Here is a 24807-nt window from a genome sequence, read left to right on the forward strand (position 1 = left end):
TGGTGTGAATACGTATAGAAGGGATTATATTGAGATGTTTATATGATATGTTTGTTACAATCATTTGTTCACAATTCACTTATATCAGTAACAAACACATCAAAACCGACGATACTTTCTCTTAGATCCACTCTGATTGCCTTTTGATCCAAAGTTTCGCTTCTGACTAAAATGTTTCTTGGGTTGTTCCTTTCCTTCTGGAATACCCATAAATTTGGCATAATCCAATTCATACACACGTTTCAAATTAGTCTCACTACACCTTTTCACAGACTGGAAATGATTTGCAATCAATTCTTGTCGTTCTGCCTCTGCATCTGGAAGCAATAACCCAGGTTTTCCATACTTCTGATAAAAAGGAGAGGCCAGAATCGAAGTCTATTCATGACATCTTCAATTCTCATACTGGATATCGATTGGCATTTCTTATAATTCCTTCTAAAAATGTTCTATCCTGTGATTGATTGATTTCTTTTGCGTTATTCAAATTAAACGTCAGTTTCATTAATGCATGAGAACAGAATGCTTTAAATCTCTACAATAAATATACCTTCCTATCCTTACTTTGATATTATATGAAGATTTGCCTATATCCAGAGATGCATCAATTGGATTCTCTACTGACAGCATGTACTCCCTTCCTTCTTCTAACCAGCCTTTCTCTTCCTTTTCGATATATCCACCATCATTTCGAACACGTAGAACAAGTTTATCATAATTTAGTAATAAACCGTAGTAGTAGAAGAATTGGAGAAGATGATTGGCTAAATTCCCTCGATCAATACCTTCTCTGGATATTAGGATAATGGATCATATATACCGAATACACCATTGTTCTGAACTCAAACACAACAGAGTAATCATGAATGAACCAATTCCTCCATGATATGTATCGTTCAGTTCACGTTGACTTAACATGTATTTGAGAATAAGAACCATCGGTCGTAGATGTGGATAACGAGATAATTGACGCATTACATAACAAGAGGTCAATAATGAGGATTCCTGATTGAAACACATATCAACATCTACTCCAGTTTCCTATGAATGATGAATAGAAAAATAACAAAAACGCGGTGCTGGAATTTGATAATGGGAACCCGGGCATGACTGATTACCAGGATACGAGTAGCAAAGGAACAGTTGCGCAGAATCTACAATTGAGATAAGCTATAAACACTACTTTTTCGACAACTTGCAAATAGTTCATATCCTCGTTACATTCTACCATGATATCCAAGTCACTGTCAGGAAGAGCTCTATGCATTATGTGCATCTAAAACGAATTACAAGTTTGTTAGGAAGGATCCAAACGGATGAAGAATAGCATGCGGTAATTCCTTTCGAAAGAGTTCTGTCAGATCCTTAAGAACTTTTTCTCGCATATACTTGTCCAAAGTAGTAGGTTCAAGCCACTTGACTAAGTATATCAACTCTTCATGCAATTCAAATATTGGATAGTCTTTTAGTTTTCGAATATCAAAATACTCAGCTTTTGAAAGCCAGGGAGGGAAATCAAAAGAGAGTGGCTGAACAATTGCAGTAGTCTTCTCTGATATCTCTTCCTTTTCGGGTTCTTCCGAATTCAACATAACAAGATCCAAATCCTAGATGTTATCGATCTTGCAAAATACCAAACATCAATCTCTGGAGACTGTCTTAAACTCTTTCCCAGTTTCTCTTTTCCTTGTTTGATGATACTCCAGATATCACTCATGTTGAATAAGGAAAAGAATGTGTTAAGAACATATTCTCTGTGTATCTCTGGAATTGAAATACTCTGTAGTTATGCAAAGGTCTTCATCTAATGTGTTGTCGTGTGGGGAATTGCGTTGTGACAGGAACCAATCAGATTGCAGTGAATTGTATTTCAATAACTCTTCAATATCTGTAAATGAAAGGACTTTATCTTGTGTTGTTCTTTCTAACCATCGTAAGAGCGGTAAATGTGGATTTGCAGGTGGATTGGAGAGAGTTTATCAGTCGATCTGATCCCCTTTGGTCATTTGACACATCTAAGCCAGAAACCGTGCCAACTATGTGGTTTGATTCTCCATTCCATGGAAATGGAAATCTTGGTATGTTGATTCTTGCAGAAAAGATTCAACGAAATGGAACTGAAAAGTACATTCTTCGATTTGACCTTGGTAGAGCTGATGTATGGGATGTGCGGATGAAAGGAAGCCAATATGCACATGGAGATAGGTAGGACGTGATATTGAGTGATTACTGTTAGCCAGGTGGATCGCTGCCGTCTTGACATTGGACATTTTGAGTTGGAGACCGTTGGAACGATCCTCACTGGGTCTATGCGAATTAACTTGTTTGACGCGAATGTAACGGGACATCTCACAACTACAGATGGATCGGTCTCCTTTACTACCATGACAATGTCATCAGAGCATTTGTTCGTTATCGATATCGAAACTGAAGGAAAGGAGTCAGGTCTCGATCTTCGTTATGTTCCTGAACATGGAATCTGTAATGGCCGTTACCTTCCTGATGACTATGTAAAGAATCCCCTTCCGGAGTGTTCTACTGTGTATTCTCGTCGTACTTATCAAGTGTGTCAACACCGTCTCCTCGTTGAGGGTGATTACGCTGAAGCCTATACTATCGATCGTCAGAAGCAGCAGATCCAGCTCTATGCAACAATTGACAACTCAATACCAGCAAATCATCTTCGTGATATTTCAGCCAAGACCAACAGTGTTCGGATGCTGGAGCGCATTCTAGATCGAGGGATGTCAGTACTTCTCAAGGAACACTATGATTTCTGGCATTCCTATTATACTCACAGCTTTCTATCTATTCCTGATATGAAATGGGAGGGATTCTATTGGATTCAGGTGATGTTATGTTGATTTGATTATTTCTAGATGTACAAAGTCGGTTCTGCAACACGTTGTACTTCTGAAGATAATTGTTGGCCATACGACCTTATGGGACCGTAATTGTTGATGCACATGTTCAAGTGTAGATGGTGGAGAAAGAGTGTTTGGAGTGATTATCACTTTGATATGAATGTTCAGGTCGCTGCATGGCCTTTGTGGGCAGCGAATCACGATGAGGAGTTCATTTCTCTTCTTCGTCTTCTCGAGGAGAATCTACAAAGTATTCGGGAGGCTGTACCTCCTGAGTACCAAGATGATTGTGGTGCGATGATATGTGAGTATATCATTTTGTGATTGGTTTATTGTAGGGGTGGATGGGATTTTGCCAGTGATAAATACACGTATACCGGAAATAATGGATATTTCTATCCTCCAGGTAGTCAGTTAGGTAATCTTGCTTGGACATGTCAGATCTTATGGGTACATTACCGCTATACAATGAATACAACCATGTTAACCACACTTCTGGCTCCATTACTGCGAATGAGTAACAATTATTACACAAGGTGATTCCCACGGGAATTAACTCATTTTAAGATTGGCGATCAATCGGAATGGGACGTATCATCTTCCTGTCGCTCAGAGTCCTGAATATGGAGATAGTGAGGATACAAACTATGACCTCTCGCTCTTCAGATGGGGTGTTCAGACAATGGACGAAGTTGTTCGTATTTTAGGAATTCCAGAACCTAATCAAGCAAAATGGCATGAAGTGATTGATCATCTCACAGAGTATCCTGTTGATGAGGATGGGTTGTTGGTGGGGTCTACACTCAAGATGACGAGTATGCATCGTCATTGGAGTCACCTCTTCCCAATCTATCCACTTCACGTGAGAGTCTGGAGTAGATATGATGTTTAGTTGATGGATCCTGAAACGACTCCTGAACTCACTGATTTGATCATTCGTTCTCTTGATCACTGGACTTCATATCATCCAACCGATAATGGGTTCTCGATTGCAGCCAGTACCATCATGAATCAGATGATCCCAGGACGAGATGAGAAATCATGGGATGAACTCAATCAGGCATGGGGGCTGAGTAATCTCGGAAAGGCTACGTTCTATTGGGAGTCTTCGTATTGTCCAGTGAATGAATCTCCTTTTGGTTTGGCTGCTGGACTTCAGTATATGATTCTACGCTCTGATACTGGAAATATCAATGTGTTCCCTCAACGAATTGGTGCACTTCATGATGTCAGCATGTACCATATGCGCGCTGAAGGTGGATTCCTCGTGAGTGGAATGTTGAAGAATTTGTCGACTGCCTGGGTAAGTATTGAATCGCTCTTTGGAAATGAATGTATTCTCAAAGTTCGTGATTTTGATGATATTGAAGTGAGACCTGAATCCATTGCATTTAAAATGATTGCGTAGGTTAGATATTGTGAGAATGAAGATTAGAGAACATACGTTTAAGATTGATCTTATGAAGGGAGAAACAGCTGTTATCTATCCAAAGGGAACATCTCCCGACTTTGTAGTGGTTCCTCAACCGGAAGATGTTACAAAGAGTCATGCTTGGGGTCTCCATTAATGCTGTTTGTGAACAAATACAAATGAGGATGTGTGAAGCAGTATAAGGAAACATAAAAGTGATCAACTAACGGTATAATCTGCTTCATCGCTCAAAAAGTATGGTAAACTATCTAGATATAATCGATTCAGCTAGGTTATACACGATAATGCTCCTTGATTGATATTCTCAGGGACTTGAGGAAAACGGTTTCTTTGCATTTGGCTCCAGTTTGGAGTCATTTGTGAAGGACTATCAGGGACTGGAAATGAAGATGAACCTCTTGCTCGTCGATACGAGTTCCTAGAAACAGCGGGAGATGAAAAGCCAGCTGAGTATGGCGACTGCATCGAGGATGGATAAATATCTCGATTCGGATATCCTGAAGACAACATGCTTCCTCGTTGAACGTTAGTGATTGGTGCTTGTCCTTGAGGCGAATAAGGAATATCTGCTGAGTACGAAGGAGAATTCACCATATGGAGGGCATCTTCTGGACTAATAGGTAAATCATAGATGATTTTGTCTCCTCGAAGCCGCATTTCTGTTAGTTTCTTCAATTCTTCTACACTAATTCCTGAATGCAGTCTATTGGATTATAATCATACGGAGGGAACTCTACGTTGGAACTGCATTCGAATTGCGCTGGGTGATTTCCTTGAGTTTGTTAACAGAAATCCCTTTCTTGGAAATGAAATCATCCATCGTATTATCGTGAGACACATCAGATGTGCTAGATACTGATGCACTATTCATTTTCCCAAAGAATAATGACTATAGGAGGAAATAGGTCACTTGCAGATATATGGATCCTAATTCAATAATAAAAATCATATGGAAATGGCACAAACATACAAAAATAAAAGAACTAATTACTTGACTCAGTAACATCATATAATAACAATAAAGGTTGGTATTGGAGATGAGAACAATACGAATTTAAGTCTTCAATCGTATCCACCTTAATCGAGAACTTCAGGGTATACAGCAAGTAACAGTGCATGGAATTGTTCCATACAACGACACCTTCTCCGTATGTTCTGCTCCGTACTAATACACTCTTCAAACTGTACACTTCACCTCGAACACCAGGACTGATATCTGATAAATTGAACTTTTCAGGAATTCCACAAAAGGTCAGATCATTCCCTCCATAAGGGAAACTCACACTCCAAGTGAATCGAAGCAATAATACCTTAGGTAGCGGTTCTTCTAGCATGAGAGACGTTTTCTTTACGGTATGACAAACAGGACATTGCTTTGAATAAGGAAGAAGGGATTTTTTAAGAAACTGAGAAAAATGCTGCTGAATGCACATTGCTTTCACGCGTGCTGAAGCAGCTAATGAGGGTTGATTTGGTAATGTTTCAAGTTTGTCGGTAATGTAGAGATAATACGAGTAGCCAGGGATGGATAGCCAGAGAGAGGATTTGAAGTTCGATGTCGGCTGATCGGTAGGACAGTCACAGCTGAGTGTCTGTGGATCATGAGAATAGTGTAACAAGTACGTATGAATACTTTACAGCAAAGGTTTTGTGAATGTCACATTGACATCGCATGTAGTTCACAATGCTGGTCGGAGTAGGAAGAGTAGTTTTGAGGAGATGATGGAGATTAACAACAAAGTAATCAATGGCATCTTCTGTGACCTGATGTTAAGTGACTCAAAGAATTATAATAATCAAGGATATCCCAAACTGTTGGTACTTATTCAACAGACAGCTTGATACGAGCTGTTCAGATAGATCGAGACAGAGTTTTGAAGCATATCCGAAGGACGTTGCTTCAATCACATTCTCAATCGCTCCACACATCTCACTCAGAACGCTGATCTCATTACGAGATTCGGTTCCTGGTGTCATTTGGAGAACTGCACATAACGGTTGGATAGAAGGAGAGAGAGATGGGATTTGCCGTGCTTTTTCTGGAGAACCATTGCCAGGAACAGAATTAACGACCGTTTCACTCTTAAGTAGTTTTGAATTTGCCGCCAATATCAAATCCCTCACGTGTTTTGAAGCAGTGAACCACAAAATAGAATAAGAAAAGAAGAAATTGAGTTTGAGAGAGTCTGTGGTTGATTCCATTTTCGCATACATCGCATTAACCTTCTGATGATCGTTAATAAGTGGAAGTGATTGAAAGGAAGGTGGAAGTTCGAATTGGAAAGGCGAAGCTTGTGTTTGTGGTTGCTGTAGGAGATTCATGTTCATGGCTGTTTCAATTGTGGGGCTGGCGATAAGGCCACATGAATAGACATTTTTGAACACAGGCACCATACCTGGTGAGAAGACGGTAGGAGATAGAACAAGATTCGATACAACAGGACTGTTACTTGAAGGTAGGACTGAATGAACAGGAGTATGGAGAAGAGTACGAGAAGGGAGAATACGAGACTGTGGAGTGTAAGGTGAGGATGCACGTTTCTCGGAATCATCTCCATAAGACGATCGTTGAGACAGGTGATCCTCATCAGATGGATGAACATAGCGAGCCGAAGATCGCTGATGAAACTCCCCTGAAACTCCCTCGGAATGATTGTGTCGTGTTGGGAGAGATTCAACTCGTGGACATACCCGACGTATTTCACGACAAATTGAAAGCGACAGACAATATTCAGCAAAGTACCGATACTACAAAATTAGCCCCAATTTTTGTTATCACAGTGAAGTATTGTCGAATCACTTCCTCGAGATGTGTGATCTGTTGACGCTGCAGAACTAACTCTCGGTCCACAAATGACTGCAAATTCTCCTCCTGATAATGACCAGACCGACCTGCCAAAAAACTGAGAGAATTTGGTCGATACCGAAATCGCTCCAAATAATTGCTGTAGAAGTTGAGAATAGTCTTTCCCTTCAATATCTGGAGTAACTGACTAACATCGTATCCATCTGAGGATTGTTGGACACCGCGGGGATTTCTACAAAATGGCGGCAACCCAGAATCCTCTTACAAATCACAGTATTGAGAGATATCTTGAATATCTTCAGGTACAGTACAATTCCAGAACATTTCAAACATAGGAAGGAGATTCTGATTGTATTTGCGAGCTGTTGAGTGAATGCGATTGATGTCAACTTCATCACGATTGAGCAGAGCTGAATGCAAGAATTCGACCCTTTTAATATCATTATAATAAGAGGATAACAGTTCTAGACACAGTCTAATTATGTCATCATTGTGCTCCAGCAACTTCTCTCGGATAGCCAAGCTGTGAGCAGCATCATAACAAAGACACTGCTGATAGTTTGCAAACAGTTGAATCAAATCAAAGTAACGGTTAGGAACTCTCCGATGAGCAGCTCTATCAAGGATGTAGGGAATGAAAGGATTTAGCACAGTCATACAAAGAGATTGGAGATCTGTGAGGAGAGAGGCAGAGGTTGTGAGAATGGAAGAGACGAGGAGAAGACGATGAGAATAAGCATGAGCCAACTTCAGATGTAGCCTGGTGATCAGAGGACATATGAAGACATACCAATCCTGAGCACACAACTGATCATTGTAACTACTGGAGAGCCATTGTGTGAGTTCAGAAGAACGAGTATTCATGCTAGTAAGAAGGTCATTCATCACTTCCTCAGGTGAGTTGAGATTGAGTAGACGAGGAGTGATCTAATTTCACATACTGGGATGATAGCTTACTTCATTCAAAGAAGTAGTGATATGAAAGTACATTCCATCACTTGTATGATGAGTACGTGCATCAAGGAAGCCTGATTCGAGTACATTCCGAATCTCTTCAGGATGAACTCTTTCAAATGTGCCATTGAATATATGTGCTAATCCACTATAAGGAAAGAGATTATTACTGACACTAACTACACTATCCTCACTACAGTTAACAGACTCATCAACACTGTACAAGTGATGTGTACAATAACGACAGTAATAAGAATTAAGACTATTAGGAAGTCGAATATGTGAAGTGAGACAATGAGGACATGAGCAATTAGGACTGTTTGTATGATCGAAAGTAGGTGACTATCTAATATATAACCATTATCCTTACAGAGAGATAATACAACTGATACTGATGAGCTAACTGACGACGATATGACTGATACGTCTTACCAAATTCTACCTCTTGTATTCCAACTATCAATCAATTCTTAACATAAACCTTACTTTCACAGAGTTGTTTACTCAATCCTTGAGGTTCATCCAAATCAATTGAACCATTCTTCTTCACATATAAGACCACTGTATACAGCCACATGGCATACTAAGGAAACATTTCGGACATGCACACCTACAGTCTGAAGAATTTGAATATCACGTGTTTCTAAGGTATACAACTCTTGAACCATCGATTCCATTCGTTCATTCTCAATTAGCAATCTATCAATGATTCTATGATGCATCTGCTCCTACTCGGGAATTGATAGTAGATCATCAGAATATGCACGTTTCATAACCTGACTTAATCGATCATCCGTCGTTGAAATCTAGACAATATTGGGAATGACAAAAAACTCACAAGTATTGAAGTATCCACACACAGATATCGTGTTGTTGTTCTGCAAGGAAGCTTGAACTCAGTCTACAACTTACAACATCCTCTCATCGATACATGTTCCTGTGTAGATGGAACTTCTCCTAATACCATAATTAGCTTGTTCATTACACTACAACTCATTCAACCAAAGAACAAGAACCTTTTAAGAATCTCACACGTGGTTCCAATATCCGATGCTGCTTTGGATACATTTAGCCGGTAATTCAACTGCGTGTCATTTTGAACAACTGAAGTGCGATCACAAATGGATTTCGAATCTGGATCCGGATTAAGACTGGAATTCTCATAAATAAAATACAAAATGGAAAAAATGGCCAGATATCGTGGGGATAAATCCGTTTCTATGGTTCATGGATAAACAGAATGTCAAACGACGAAGAATCATTAAAACTTCCTGTTTCAGTTCTTTCCACGACAACAGCGGGAATGTAAAGAACTGAAGATACAGAATTTCGATTAAGACCTTTTGGACTGGAGAAATAAAGGTGTGTTTACTCTTCTGAAGGATAAGACTACTAGTTGGTAAGCAGGTTGTTATCATTAGATAGATCTCCGTGAGTAACCCAAGCATTTCAGTCACACTAAAGTAATAACACGAACTAACACGTACATGACGGCCAAATCATAATGGTTATAAAGGAACACAACTCAATTCCATTCTTCACAAATTGAAGAGGAACAGGCCTCTCTTCATTGAGAAGATGAAGCAGTCGATCTATATTATTCAGCAACGATATATAGGACTAATGTGAAACAAACTCTCTAATAGTACTCGGGACTGATTCATCATTTTATAAACGTTGTTTGCTTGTTTCTGAGATGGAGCCAGGAGTTTGTACGTCTCCTATCCTAAATAGCCCAAAACAAACCTAACTGAAACGTAGTTGCGTAGTTCGTCGATTCGAGTCAAAGAATGAATATGCTCGATATCTTCCTGCCAAAAAGGCTTGTAAGGCATGGCATATGCCTACAGCTAACACAAATGACCATGAACAAACTAGAATAACAAGTAGACGTGATCGGCAGAACTGAATCGAGTTATCTGGCCAACTCTTACCTTCACTACTCTTTTTGTCCTTCTTTGGCAATCCTGTTCGACAGAAGTCTAGATGAGGAACAAATTCAAAAGAACCAAATACTGAGTGTTGCAAGTCTAGCCATTTTCCCGATCCATCCAGCTGTGCCCTCATACTGCAATCCCATATTCCAGATCAAATCAGCGATTGGAAGTTCTTCGTGATCCATACCTTCAATTATTCCAATTGGGTAACTAGAATAGATAATCGGGAATAGCCGAATTCTAGGGAACGAAATACCTTTGATTATTGTTTCGAACTAGTTTGCCATTCTTTACATTATTCTGATTGATAGAGACTGCTAGTACGTTCAAACAAACACTAAATCTTTTATCCACGAGGAAAAGGAGTATGCAAAAAAGTAAAAAGACTTGAGGCTTCCAGTGGAGTCATCACTTCCTCCAGCTGTTCTTTGGTCCACTGACAAATATCATTCACCTTCTGAATCCTTCGTAAAATACCATAAACATTATGCAATCCAATTCCAGGAAGCTGCAACAAGAGATCCACACGTTTCACTTCATCCTTCTTTCCATTGAGATAAGAGTCTCCCTCATTTGTCATAATTTTCTCTAGAACCGGTTCTTCTCGTCCTCGTTTCAACAGCTCCAACATCTACACGTCATCAACACCATTGATACCCACTCTGCAAGAAGAACGATCGGAGAATGACCAAATAATCCGCATTTGAGGGTAACTACGAAGGAGGACAATCAATCGCGAGGTGGTGATTGTCGCTTCGCCTGTTAATTTGAACATTCCATGCTCTCCATCATCCATCTCAATCAACAACAGAGGGACTCGATACAATCTTGACATCTGTTCCATTTGTTTCTGAAGTCGACCTGATGATAAAGAAGAAACCAGATCCTGAAATGCTTTCCGCTCGATTCCTGTATCAGCAGATAGCACATAATCACAAACATTCAATGTGATGGGAATCAATTGAAAACCAGCCTTGAAAAGAGCCGAAGGAAGTGATGCATTGAATTCACGCGAGTCTACAACTATGATTGGTTGAGTTTCTGACTTTGAGAAATCGCGCGATGATCCGCCAATAGACAATTGTCTAGATGAAAGAGATGACAGGGGACCTACTTTTGGCTCCAGTGTTCCGCATGAACCAAACGCTTGCGTTCCTCGATCAATCGAGCAAAGCCATCTACTTCGCGTTTCAGTTCCAGTTCGTAGTTGCGCTGTTCACGACCCTCATAACTGCAGAAAAACACCTTCTCGAGTACCTTTCCTTTGGTCTGGCAATTGAACTGTTCTGCTTGTCGAATTGCAACAACACTGGCATCAACAATGATTAGTATCGATGGAGAACAGACTTGAAATGGATTATACAATGTAGCTGCAAGAGAACTCGGATAAAGGAATATTTGCAGATGCGGAAAATCGTCTAGATGATAATCCTTCTCAATCGTCCTACGATGAAGCACCTCAAACAATCCATCATGATTATGGATCTGCTCTTCGACTTGCTGCAGATTGATCAACTCGTTTGATTCATTTCCATTGTTACATCGAATATCCCCTATTCGTGTCTTTATGAAGGACAATAACTTGTGTTCAATGGAGTTGGAAGATACATTCTGATATGCGAGGTGACGATAGAGAGATCGTCGTAATGACCGCAACATATACAGTTTGGGGTTTATTAGGAAGTTGTGAATCTCCACAATAGATTTTGCATTCATCACAGAGACGAGAACAGCTTTTTTCGATCCATCATGCATAGATGAATCGAGTTCGTGGAGAAGTGTGATCAGCCCTGACCACTTCTGAGGAGGTTCCAGCCAATCCTCTAGTGGTATCTTCCCATCTAGAACTCCGAAAATTTCTTCATGTATTGTCTTCAGTAGTAGCTCACTCTCTTTTGTCTCCATCCAGTAACAGACACCTGCTAGAAAACCACTTTGGAGACGCAGTGTGATATTACCGATTTGATCATTCAGAGTGACAAGACTGAAATAGAGAAGTGTTCGACTAAGCTTTGATAGAGAAATCAGTTCGTTTAATAGGTCCTTTGTCTTCTGACTATAAGCACATCCGTGATTCTCAAGATCACGACGTACTAGCCCTGTGAAGCCATTTTGGAGACAGAAATCGAGAGTTAGTGATTCGTTCAAATCACATCGCAGTCGTTTAATCTCCGTAATGTTACTCTTTATGCACATTTCGATACAACGATTCACAGTCTATCAATTATATAGGGCCCTTGATAATACTTCCATCCATTCTGAATACACATATGTTACTTCCTCCACTTCGATTGGATATTGTTCATAACTACTAACCACGATATCCCGACTTCGTGGGTATAAAAACAGATAATTGACAGTGAGTTCTTTCAAGAAAGAGGCAAGTTGGGGAAAGGCATGATAACAACCTTGAGAATTGTCACTGAAACATTTAACAAAACCCTTACATCGAATACGAAACAACAACAGACAGAAGAGATATGTGGATCCAGAATGGAGAGAATCAGCATCATAGACAAGAATACCTGCTATCGATCCGTACGGAATATGGTTTTGGAGAAAATCCAGTTGGAGAATTCGAGCTGAAATGAAAAACACACCACCTTGTTTGTAGATCTGCTGACGTTCCTTGGCTGTTCCAGACTAGCTGTCAGCGAATCATTTGTTGCATACATTCGTTGTAATCTCTTGGGGAAAAAGGGCGGGATCGAGAGACATGGGCACTAATTCCTTTAGGATCAGTTCCTTCTAGTGCTATCAATAAAAATCACAAAACAAACAGAATTGTCTGCATTTAAGATGAACACGACTTGATGTGTCTGATTCATCTTCAGAGCATAATATTTTACAAAGCGAGCGAACAACTATTCAGTGAACTATTCAACATAGAAAATACTTCTCGATATCCACATGAGCGAGACATTACAATTAATCCATCGTCAGTCAATAAATCTTGAACGGCCCTCTTCAGGAAGTTCATTTGCAGAGATTCCAGGAGATGACTGTACAAGATAATAGTACCAGAATCTAGTTTTTGACCAAATAATGCAAATATGTCAGCAGGCAGGAACAACCACAATCTGTCAACTGTCCATTGTTACGACAATAGATCTCAAATTGTGGTAGTGGATTCCCCGTCTCACATTCTTACCAATGACTGATGCAATAAGCGGTTTCAGGAGCATATCCATCAATGAAAAACCGCGGGAATATGTATCTTCTTTGTATGCAATCTTATTCTCTTCAGACATATGAATCAATTCAATCTCCTTTCCGAAGACAGGAGAACATATGAATCCTATTTCCACGAAGTCTTCTCAACAGATTGGGGAGCTGATGACAGAAGGAGATATGATCTGCGTTTCCTCGATGTTCCTTGTTCTATAGGTATTGTTCCGATTGTTGATCCTTTTTTTATCCCTGTATTAGTTGATCTATCACAATTGAGGGATAACCAACCCCTCCAACTATCCGAATCCTATGGTACACATGCTGCACCTGTTGGATTAGAGACAATTGCTCCTGAGGTAAAACAATCTCCCTACTGTCAAGTAATGCTGGATGCGTTGCAGCAAACAGTAATCCCTGAAGTACCTCAGACTGATCCAGAAACTGTTATTGCATCCTTTTTGAGTGTAAATGAGATTACTCCTTCATTGGAGTTCTTTTCGAATGATGTTATCTATTATAACAACGGGATTATTGAGCGTCCTAGAGACATTGCAATTCCCAATCCAGTTTCCGCTGATGGGGTGTACGTTAATGATAGCGAGAGTGATCCCGACGTGGAATTGGAGTATAGAGTAGAACATGGCGACGACCTTGCCATTCAGGGAGAACGTGAAGAGATGGTTTGTGAATCTCTGTAGGTGTGCTTGGGAGTAATGAATCATAGAAAAAACTATGCTTGTCCAGTATGCTACGATTCTCCCATTTCACCTGTATCAACTATTTGTGGACATGTATTTTGTCAGAAGTGTATCAAGCGTCTATTTATGGTTGGAGTGATTGCAAAGTCTGATAAATAGTCCAATTCCATTTCATGGAAGTGTCCTCAGTGTAGAAAACCACTGTTACCTACGGACTATCATCCTCTCTACTTACCTTAGTGTTATCTTTTATCTGTGTGGATGTTTGTTGAAATCAGATTTAATACATCCAACTGGAATCTAGGGACAAAGTATCGAAGACATATCAAATAGTCTTCTGCTAAATCCATAGATATCCCGTGGGTAATGGAAACAAGATACTATACTTTAGTATTGCTTATATTTTTATGAGTTCTGTATCCGTGACTTCAGGATCTAGACAGCGAAGTCAATCCTTATTTGTTTGTCCTCCTGCTGTAGGAAGAGTGAATATTTACATAACCATCAGAACCTACGGCACATCGACAAAGCGAGAGAACTGTACTATCGACAATTAGGAATCAATCTTGCCGTTTGCGAGTTCTTTGGACTTGATTTATAGAATTCTAAAATGGCGGAGAGTGAAAAGAATAGCGTAGACGAAACATGTTCTCACATGGATGATGATCCTTGCTTGAAACGATCCAAATCGATCGATATTATCAAGGAGTTGGAAAAGTTAATTGTTCATAAGCCTTAGACCCAGATTTCATCGACTTGCAACCACAAACCGTGGATTTACTGAAGATAGTATTGTTGGATCGTAAATAACTGATATATAGTGGCATTTTGTACTGATGTTATTGGATCATATGATGTGAGGGGAAAACCAGAAACGGTTGAATCTCCTACACCAAGAGATAGTGTAGGGTATTCAGGTCAGATCTGAGGGTAGTTTGTTCCGCCGCATCTTGCGCAGTATTCGAGTTCAGATGACTCATACTTGTCACTATAATGATATGCTACAAAAATTGCAGACTATACTGTTTGTAGATTGTGTATGTACACTCTTGTAGGTTATTTCAATCTTACTTTCTGTTTTTTTAATTATCATACGTTCCGATATATAGAACAATCATATAATAGGATTTCACTTGAATGAATACCAGTCAGGACTCACCAATCATCCTTATTGCAGGTCAGGAGAAGTGTGGTAAGAGTAGTATTGTGGATGTCGTGTTCAAACGGATGTCCGTCTATAAGACGTTTTTCTTGGATACAACAGCGTCTCTGAAGAAGTACACATCCAATATGAATCCCTTTCTGGAATACAATGTGTGGGAACTGCCGAGTGATAGGAATGAAATCAGGGAAGAGATGGCGAATATTAAACCCTTCATTAGTCGTATAGCAGTCCTTATATATGTTTTCAATCTCGAAGTTTGTCACTTGTGAGTTGGTGTTATTTCTAGAATTCTAACAATAAATATGAAACTTTTTCGAATCATGACGTAAATGGACTTATTGAGATTCTTTCTATGATGGCCGAAGCAAAAGATCTTCATCTTTCTGTCTTCTTCCATAAATCTGATATTTCACTAACAACGGAACAGCAGAATGGTACCTTTGGTGCTGATCTTCTCACTTCTAGCATATCAGAAAGCTATCCAAACATTCATCAACGAGCAAATCACCGAAATTGATATTCACCTCTCAACATATTTCTGTCGCACATCCATTTATGATAACTCGATTTTCGATGGCATTAGCAAGTGTATTCAACGTATTCTCCCTCGACGCAGTAGTGTCCAGAATCTCTTAAATTCACTGTCGCAAAGTTGCAATATGGACAAAGTTTACCTCTTTGATACATTCAGCAAGTTATGCATCGCTATGGATAGTTCTCCAAATGAATCGGGTCTTTATGAACTCTGTAGTGATAGTATTGATGTTGTATTTGAGTTGGTGAACATTTATTGCAAACCTAGAGCTAGTAATCTGGGAACTGCCGGAACGTTAGGAGAAATACTCGAACAAGATGAAACGAAGAATTCGTTTCCGATTATTTCATCGATTACGTATGTATGTTGAGAGAGTGTGAGTATAGATTGGAAAAGGGAAAAAGGAAGTATATGGTTCATTTTTATCAGGCTATTCGCAATATTGCCTTTGTGTGTGTAATTCGTGAAGAGAATTTTGATAAGATGGGTTTAATTAAGTACAATTTGGGTCGTGTTTCGGAGTGTCTGAAGGAACTGTATAAACAAGAAGAGTTACTTGTTTGTTTAAAGGAAACACAAAAAGGAAGATAAAGATACGGATGAATAAGGTGATATTGTTCTAATTGAGATTTTGGGTAATACTGTAGAAGTCGTTTGATCACTTCAACATTAATGATCTGATACTCTTCTTTCAATAGAACCGTAATTTGGAGAGCATCGTCGACTCGATTCGCTTCTAAAAGAGCAAGTGGAAACTGTTTGGCTTCCAACCATTTCTGTTGATCTGTCAACTGTCTCCGCATCACCTTTGTCTCACATTAGTATATCACTCTTACTTGTTCAATGTGATTCAATGATGGTAATGCATTGATCGCATTCTGAAGACGTTGCTGAGATGAAGGTGAAGCTGATTTGCATAGTTCTGTCCAGCATTCTTCAATCCATGTTTCAGGCGTCTTCTCCTTCATTTCTATCTCCACAGTCTCTTTCGTATCAATTTCTCTTTCTTCTTCAGTGTCATTTTCCTCTTCTTGCTTCTTTGTCAGCCATTCTTCAAATGAATGACTTCCTCCAACTGATGTCAATACTTCTTCACGACGTAACGAGGTAGGGAAACACAAAAGATAACCCATTTTGAGTTCTGTACAGTCTGTACTTAGTAATGTATTGACACAGGACTGTTCTTCCACGATACTCAGATGAATCGAACATGATGCCAATCGTCTCCATAGAGAGAGAGGAATGGATTGAACTGATTTAATTGCAAACTATATATGAAATTCATCTTTGAAACGAACAAATTTGAAGAATTCACTGATTTGAACATCCCGAAAGGCTTTGTTTTGTTCAATAAAAGATACAATTTCTGGAATAGCTGAAGTGTCACTGAATCGGGTTTTCAAGAGTGCCTGAGTAAAAGCACGCATAACCACTTCATCCCCCTTGTCATATTCAATTGAGATACTTCTACACGTCATAAGATCACGAAAAAATTACCTTGAAATAAAATAACAAAGAGATTCACAAAGATAAGGAGTAAGATGAGACTTGTTCATATTGGGGGCTAGAAGACATAAGTACTTGTATAGTTCCCATACAGACACTTTACAATTCGCTGAAGCAAATGAAAGGATCTTATCATTCAGAATTCTCTGCATGTGATAGGCCGATAAGTCGCGGGGATTCACAATTGTTAGCAGAGCAATCACCATATCACTACTGCGTGTTCCCACATAATCAAGACATAATATAAGGAATTCTCGAGATATCGAATAGTTCAATCGTAACATCTGCTTTGTGATATTCAAACACAAACGTTCATAATCCTTGTAAAGTAATAGAGATGAAAGGAATCGTTCGTATGTAACCTTTGTCAACGTTTGGGAAGATCCAGTTAAGGAATGATACAAGGATACAACGCAATCAACCCTTCTGAGTCGAGAATACTGGTCAATCGCACAATTTATCACAGAGCTATCATAGCCAGCAACAGATTGATAATAATCCAAAATCTCTTGAAGAAGAGAGACATTGCGAATACTACCACTCTTTTGAATGAGACGAGTTACCGAAAAACTGCTGATTCCGTTTTCGCTGGCTTTAAGAGTATTGAAGACGTTTCTCAACTCTTCTTCCGTTACTATCTTCTTGATCATATTTGTTACTTCAGAGATCATCTTTCTATTAGATTTCCAATCTTTTTCTCACAAATCGTTTTGGGCTCGTCGGACTCAGTCTGGGAAGTGTTTCTGTCGAATAACATCGTGCTCTAGAACAACTAATCCTATTTGCTTATATTCCTTTCATTACTTGTTACCATGACTTTGTTCGAACGCCCAGACCCATAGAACCAATTGGACATCGGTAGGATAGTCGTCTCGACACACTAGTTGCCTTTCGAACAAACATCAATGCATTACTTCTTTCTAGATTTCCCTTTTTTCTTTGCCCGTTCTAGTTTCCTTCTCTGTCGATTCTCCTGTTGCTGTTTATAGTACTGGAGCAACAATTTTTGATTTTGTAGTTCTTCAGCACTCATTCTACCTATCAACTTACACCACAATAATCACTCCATCCATCCAGACACATCTTCATCCACCATAGCGGCAACATCCAAATGATTCTCCGGTTCCTCTTCCGAACTGCTCTCTCCCAATTGCATGGATAACTGAGACATTGTAGTATTGAAACTTCCTGTTCGTGTAGACATCACTGCTCCCTTTGTCACTACCTTGAACCCATCCTGGACTGGTTTCTTCTCATTGTGTTGAACCTTTGGCTCTTCGGGAAGTGATACTGCCGGGACTGTAATTATCTTCTTTGTTTTTCGTTTCTTCTTTTTTTTCGTATTTGACTGATCTGAATGAAACTCCCATTCTTCAAGAGAAGGAGGATTCTGATTTGCGATTTGCTCAATCCGTGATTGAACTGCTGTTAAGCTAGTTTCCTTCAATTGACACTGCCTAGCTAGTGATACATATTCGAGAAACTCTTTCTGCCCATCATTCCAACACATGTCCACCTACAACAAAAATCAATCTTTGTTCCATCTGAATACACTCTTCATAGCTAATTGGACCATTTTGCAATTTCAATACAATTTGATTACATCGTTCAATTCGCTTCCTTAATGATCTTAACCGCTTATAAACGATTTGGATCACATCTTCAGCGCTTTCGATCGTCAACCCAGAGGATGAGGCATTCTCCGAACGATACTGCTTTAAGGGAGGTAGTGAGGAGAAGAAGGGAAGAAACATTGATAAGAATGATGGATAGTAGAGAGATATCTCCAAAATGCTGTTCATCATGAAGGAGATTGCTTTGGCTTGGAGAACAGGCTGCGAGTATTTCTAATCATCAGATCGTTGCAACTCATGTCACACCTTCAATATTGGGAGTATTTTTGGTATAGATGAAATCATCCCATTTTTGACCCAATTCTTCAGAAAACACTCTAAAAGCGTAGAAGACGGCTCACTGATCCAAATTCTATCTTCTTTCGAGATATTGCGGAGAATTCGACAAAACATACCAGTCTGACTATTCCCTCCAACAATTTCCAGATTTCCTGCCAAATTTTGGATCAGTCCATCTGATTCAACCTGAAGGAAGGGGACCTGCTTTTTCGAGCCAATCAAGTATCTGCCTCTCATTCTCCACAATTAAACTCACCTCAATCCATTCTCACTTTGAGCAATACAGACACTCTGAAAGAGCTCGATTTGAACGATGCGGATTCCATTGAGCAAACTGTAAATGCATCCTGGCAGAACACTTGAAGGGAAAATGCTCTTCACATTTGCAGAGTGAGAACAAGTTGAATCCGTGAAATAGTGGAATGCAAACACTTGTCCCGAATTTGTCAATATAACATCAAATCCATCAATACAGAGGATTTGAACAATATCAAGTGATACATAACAGAGCGTATTCACCTTGGTGGGATGAGAAATGCATTTTCCCTTCTCATCATGATTCTGTCTGTAGAAAGGCCAGTAGTAAACACCATCCTCGCAAACTACGCAATTCTGATTAAGATGACAATGGATTTGATAGGCACGAGGAATTGCCAACATTACGGGTTCTGCTACAATTGGTTTATCTGTATCTGGAATCTGACCAGATGAATTCTGGCCAAATCCAAAGACGTGTCCTTCATCATCAAGGACAAGAGTGTGATGGGAACCACAACTGACTTGAACAATAGGTCGTTTAAATGGAATTGAACTAACCATGAAAATGAGAGAAGAAACAAACTTGAAATGATAACCCGATTCTGCACAATAGACATTTCCTTCAATATCAACAACCACAATGTGATCTTCTCCCATTGCCATATTCCTGATTGGCGAACGAAAGGGGATTGGGTGAATGGAAAGGAGATTCAGACGAGGATGTGAAGAATAGAGAACATTGCTTGAAACGAATATAAAACGTTTGGAATTGACTGTACAGTGACTTACATCACGAAACTTGGCATTGAAGGCGTTTATATTAGATTTCAATTGTTTATCTGTCATCTCAAATCCACCTTGTTTTGTTAATACCATAAGACTATCGTATTCTTGTTCTTCAGGATGGACGAAACAGAAACGGTTGGAAAGATGAAGGAGAAGCCGATTTAGATTTGGATAAGATGCAAGAAGCAAGATAAACACTAGGATTAACACAATCCCACTTTCAAACCTCTCCAACTCTCGTTTTTGTATGCAACATCACATGCAGAATAGTTCATCTAATTGAAAACAAGAAACGAATCGTACTGCATCTTCTTTCAAGGGACACACATTCTGTTGGATTAAATACTTGGCGCAGTTAATAGCATCATACTGAGCTCCAAATTATATATTCAAATCCATTCATACCTGCCAGATGAAGTAATCCTTGATCATAGGCATTTGTATATTCTGAAGGAGATATTTGCTTTTTAGACACCACATCCATAAGCATATCAACGTCATCCCTTTGAAAGATCGATGACAAGGAATCATTCCTTGGATTGTATTTATTTAGGACCTCCGAAAACCGAATGAGAAGCTCTTCTGCTTTCATGGTCTGTAACACAAAAGTGTCCTGATGCAACAAACATGTATTCCATCGTACACGAACTTCATATTTTAATGACTTTGGCAGGACCCACTTTCTTCGATTCATCCTTGATGAAGAGACACTGCTCCCAAGATACATTCCTAGGCCTAACAATACACCTCTACACTTACGCTCCTCTATAATTCACATCCAGCAGGTTAAATAGATTGGTTCCTCCAATAAATGGTTTATCCATAACCAGTTCGACTCGATGCGAGGTAGGATGCACAGCTACTACAAACCCATAAGAACCAATCGGAAGATCATTTCCTCCAACAATCACTACACGATCACCGATCGAAGGAACCACTGAGAAACATTCGGTTAACGATGCTGTATAACCATCTCGCTCCCAATATGCAATTTGATTGGACGAACACTCCAGAACACAATTAATTGGTTTTGAAGATTCTCTTGCCATTACGTCTCCTGTCTTCGCCAAAAGAGAAGCCTGTTTCGGAGTGGCACAGATTCCATATTGGTCCATGAACGGTTCGTTATGATACGGAAGATCATTTACATACTTCTCCACTTCGCGTACAAATGAAATATTCCCATCAAAAAGATCTTGTAATGAGGATGAACTATCCGAATCACGAATCCTTTCGAACACCCAAGGATAACGATTCTTATAGTCCATCATAAGATGTAAAGCAGGATTCGAAAAGCAGATTTCCTTCATATAGAAATTATCTGGTTCTAACAATGAATCGTATGTAACTCCAATTGGACAAAATGGAAGAGAAAACTTCTGTTTCTCCGAATAGTGAATCTGAGAATGTAATCTACATTGTGTATATTCTAAATAGTACAATTAACTCATTCTTACTTGGAATCATTCGATCACGATCATACAAACGCAAACCAATATTTCGCTTACGACCCTCATCATCATAAACGGGATAATACCCAGTTATCTTTAAGATGCCTCTTGACGATAATCCTAAGATGGGGCGCAGTTCATCCACAGTGTACCATTTTTCAGCTGGTACGTGACTTAATACTTTGTGGCCCAGACCGGTATTCACAGGGATTGAATGAAGATGAATAATTGCTTTGTTTTGTTCGATACGCTCAACTACACCAAGTCCTCCCATGGCGCAATTCTTGCCGATTATGTTGGTTCCCAAAAACACCACAACTTCATTTGGAGCCAAGCGCTCTGCCAGACACTGATTCTGCTTGGCAGAAAGATGAGGATCACAAATAGTATCCACAGGGGTGACAAGTTGGAGGGGTAACAATAGCTGATCAGTAGCATATCGATAGGTTAGGGTTGCTGTCACAGGGTCACGGCGCATTCCAACAATCGGGCGGATTACTGACAATACCGGGATATCATCCAATTTTGTTCCTCCAAGTCCAATCTCATTCATTCGTCCAATCAGTGCCTCACTTAGCATTCGTTGCATTAAGTCAGTAATTGCTTCTTTCTCATCAGATGGAAGCCAACGAGGCTGACTCATACCAACAGTCAGATCCAGAAATTGAGTTGGTGTGTACAGACCCTCAATCCGACCATATCGAGTCTGTGAGCTGTATGTGATAAGTCGCATGGAACAATTGTCAGCTAATTGAAGAAGAATTGGAAGTGTGAGGTACTTCAAAGGCAGACGAGGAGGAATCTACATCATAACATGAGAACAATGGTACATGAATGCAAATGGTGGGTTGTTTGCCAATTCGGCCTGTATTCAAAATATGAACTAATTCTGTTGTTACGTCCTCTGGATGAGACTTTAAATCCAAACAAGAGGTTCCTGGAAGAGTTTTCAAATGAAGAACATTTTCTTGTTTTCCCCGCGGTTCTGGACAATGGAAGATATAAACAGAACATCGATCCTGAACTTCAGGCAACAAGGTAGAAGAGAAAGGTGGCTGGAACACAATTCCAGTATTCTGAAATTCCTCTGAATATTGGAATAATCGAGCTGGTTTTAATGTATTTCGATCCTTCTCTTCTTCAGAGAGATTCTGATTACACTGGGATTGACTAACAGCATTCTTCAATGCATCTTCTTCGATAAACGGAATCAAATTCACTCCTTCCCATGGGTTCACTTTGTTGTTCATATCAATAGCAAATTCCCGTGGGTAGAATTGAATGATTGGAGAATTATCATCCAAAACAAGTGATTGATAGGAATGAGGAAGAAGTGCGGCTGACTGAGGAGGAAGACATCCTAACTGTTGCATGAATGGAGTATAAGGTGCATGTAGAGTGAATGGAGTATAAGTCCTTGATATAAGTACAGAAATGCAAAATATACATATGGTAATTAGCAAGATCACTTGCTAATGGAGCATAGTGATATGGATAGTACCATGACCAAGATATAACACCACGATAATAATATGAATATATCCATTGTAACCCTTCATAATAACTATGACATATTTGATTTAGAATCTGTTGATTCTCTATGAAATGAAACTAATACAACTGTTGATACCTGGTAATTTTACATTCAATTTATCAAAATAGTAATAATCACGGAAGTTATTATATCGCTGATCACCTAATTCTTTCAACATGTAGACATCGGTCTTGATAATTGGTAATCCACCTGGAATACATTCTATTGGGTTTGGATTCTATTGTATAATGACAAAATAACGAGAAATACTGGAGGTGAACTATGGCGACCACCACTTCGATTTCGACGCTGTTTTTCAGCCTGGCTCCGTTCATGAAATACCTCTGATTCAATTTCACCTAATTTGGAGAAGAGAATCTTGAGAATAGGAAGAACTGGTTTGGCATCTTCTATAAAAAACCCGTGCACTTTTGAAATGATGTCTCTAAGGGAATATCCTTCAATCAATTGTACTTATAGAGATTTACAATGAGTTGGATACTACCTTCGTTAATATCGAGAGAAGGTAATTCAGGAAGGAAATCATCACCCAATAGAATCATGAGAAACACGAAGTCATCAATTAATCGTTCCTTATCGATTTCTAACATCCAGCTATTGTCAGTTGGAGTTAAATCATACAGAAGATAGGTTCGAAGAGCAGCGATGTGCAATACTTGCCATGTACTCTATCGGAACAACGAAAATGTATTACATACCTTCGCTACGGCACGATCGTCAATCTTTTGGTTGTCAGCAAAAGAAAAGAAATTAATGATTTCTCGCAACAGAATAATATTCACGTCATGCAGTGACAACGATAGAAGAATTAGATCAGCATCCAATCCATAGATACAATGACGTTCGTTGCTGTTATAGTTAGGATCAGTCACCAAACCACGGATAAACTTCATAATCTTGTGTTCTCCCTCACCGGGATCACTGTGAGATGAGTACACGACCTTTGTGTTCCTCCACAAAGGATCCTCCGAAATCTTTTTATGAATCATATACTCCAGGACCTTATCCACTTTATACATAAATTCAGTACCTGGAGTAATGCAATTGGAATCAAACACTTTCCCATGATAATCCTGTTCAATAGCTTCATTCATTGCATCGAGTGCTGCTCGATATCGACGAGAACGCTGCTGGTTGAGCTTTGCTCGCGGAGCAACGCCATCCACAGCAATAAACAGCAACTTCCTGGGTTGGATTTGCTTGAAAATGTTACAGATATAACCCATGATGTAGACAGCCACAGACTCGTCAGATCTCACTCCTTGGGTAATGGAGTCTCCATGAGTCGCATTGTGAATTACACCATTCAAATCAAGATACAAATAATCACAAGAAGGAAGATACTGGGGAGAAGTAACAATCTCGTTAATCTGAGGATATCTCTCCGAAAGATAGCGATAAAACTTTGGAATTCCCATTCTGATAAATTCTGGCTGCTACTATGAAACCAATGGGATAATCTCTATTAAGTGAAGTATGCAACATTTAACCAAAGATTGTAAATCTGAGTGAATATTGTTGTTACACCCTTCTCTTGGTCTACTTCCTAAGATTACGAAAAACTGTAGATACTATTATGGACAGGAGTTGTGGAGTGCTATGTTCATTTAAGAAGAGGATAATGAATAGATCTGCATCAATGATACAGATCTTTGTAGCAGCTATCAATTCATTTTGCTTGTAATTTCGGTCCTTCTTAAATTCATTTATCACACAAACAATTTGGTGTAGTGTATTTGGAGCAGATTCGTTGAATCTTCTCAGATCTAATTTATC

At 39.3% G+C, this 24807-nt stretch overlaps 8 protein-coding genes across 8 annotated transcripts; 3 read left to right on the forward strand and 5 right to left on the reverse strand.

The window, feature by feature from the left end:
• Positions 1–99: 99 nt before the first annotated feature.
• JH06_1603 (RNA polymerase) lies at positions 100–1717 on the reverse strand (the record flags this gene model as incomplete). The annotated part of the gene is made up of 8 exons (XM_014672490.1): positions 100–378; positions 407–535; positions 565–790; positions 821–1041; positions 1074–1154; positions 1184–1259; positions 1291–1607; positions 1640–1717. 8 exons carry the CDS (start codon positions 1715–1717, stop codon positions 100–102), a joined length of 1407 nt encoding a protein of 468 aa, XP_014527976.1.
• Positions 1718–2038: 321 nt separating this feature from the next.
• On the forward strand, positions 2039–4432 carry JH06_1604 (hypothetical protein; the record flags this gene model as incomplete). Its single annotated transcript, XM_014672491.1, has 8 exons — positions 2039–2205; positions 2237–2849; positions 2880–2950; positions 2981–3172; positions 3203–3400; positions 3432–3726; positions 3757–4268; positions 4300–4432. The coding sequence occupies 8 exons, from the start codon at positions 2039–2041 to the stop codon at positions 4430–4432; spliced, it is 2181 nt and encodes a 726-aa protein (XP_014527977.1).
• Positions 4433–10339: 5907 nt separating this feature from the next.
• JH06_1605 (DNA repair endonuclease) lies at positions 10340–12916 on the reverse strand (the record flags this gene model as incomplete). Its single annotated transcript, XM_014672492.1, is given in 8 exon segments — positions 10340–10624; positions 10640–11078; positions 11108–11826; positions 11842–12210; positions 12241–12636; positions 12667–12741; positions 12774–12857; positions 12890–12916. The coding sequence occupies 8 exon segments, from the start codon at positions 12914–12916 to the stop codon at positions 10340–10342; spliced, it is 2394 nt and encodes a 797-aa protein (XP_014527978.1).
• A 328-nt stretch (positions 12917–13244) lies between these two features.
• JH06_1606 (E3 ubiquitin-protein ligase) lies at positions 13245–14102 on the forward strand (the record flags this gene model as incomplete). Its single annotated transcript, XM_014672493.1, has 3 exons — positions 13245–13858; positions 13889–13991; positions 14022–14102. 3 exons carry the CDS (start codon positions 13245–13247, stop codon positions 14100–14102), a joined length of 798 nt encoding a protein of 265 aa, XP_014527979.1.
• Positions 14103–14999: 897 nt separating this feature from the next.
• On the forward strand, positions 15000–16153 carry JH06_1607 (RAG family GTPase; the record flags this gene model as incomplete). Its single annotated transcript, XM_014672494.1, has 4 exons — positions 15000–15281; positions 15314–15461; positions 15493–15919; positions 15949–16153. The coding sequence occupies 4 exons, from the start codon at positions 15000–15002 to the stop codon at positions 16151–16153; spliced, it is 1062 nt and encodes a 353-aa protein (XP_014527980.1).
• A 3080-nt stretch (positions 16154–19233) lies between these two features.
• JH06_1608 (putative E3 ubiquitin-protein ligase HERC) lies at positions 19234–19896 on the reverse strand (the record flags this gene model as incomplete). The annotated part of the gene is made up of 2 exons (XM_014672495.1): positions 19234–19792; positions 19823–19896. The coding sequence occupies 2 exons, from the start codon at positions 19894–19896 to the stop codon at positions 19234–19236; spliced, it is 633 nt and encodes a 210-aa protein (XP_014527981.1).
• Positions 19897–20228: 332 nt separating this feature from the next.
• JH06_1609 (hypothetical protein) lies at positions 20229–20509 on the reverse strand (the record flags this gene model as incomplete). Its single annotated transcript, XM_014672496.1, has 3 exons — positions 20229–20300; positions 20329–20399; positions 20431–20509. The coding sequence occupies 3 exons, from the start codon at positions 20507–20509 to the stop codon at positions 20229–20231; spliced, it is 222 nt and encodes a 73-aa protein (XP_014527982.1).
• A 166-nt stretch (positions 20510–20675) lies between these two features.
• JH06_1610 (exoribonuclease) lies at positions 20676–24449 on the reverse strand (the record flags this gene model as incomplete). Its single annotated transcript, XM_014672497.1, has 9 exons — positions 20676–20754; positions 20785–21454; positions 21483–22278; positions 22307–22892; positions 22924–23029; positions 23107–23248; positions 23281–23420; positions 23516–23699; positions 23730–24449. The coding sequence occupies 9 exons, from the start codon at positions 24447–24449 to the stop codon at positions 20676–20678; spliced, it is 3423 nt and encodes a 1140-aa protein (XP_014527983.1).
• Positions 24450–24807: the final 358 nt, after the last annotated feature.

The sequence above is a fragment of the Blastocystis sp. subtype 4 genome (genome assembly GCF_000743755.1).
Source record: "Blastocystis sp. subtype 4 strain WR1 chromosome Unknown seqid_0088, whole genome shotgun sequence".
In the NCBI taxonomy this organism is placed as follows: domain Eukaryota; class Bigyra; order Opalinata; family Blastocystidae; genus Blastocystis; species Blastocystis sp. subtype 4.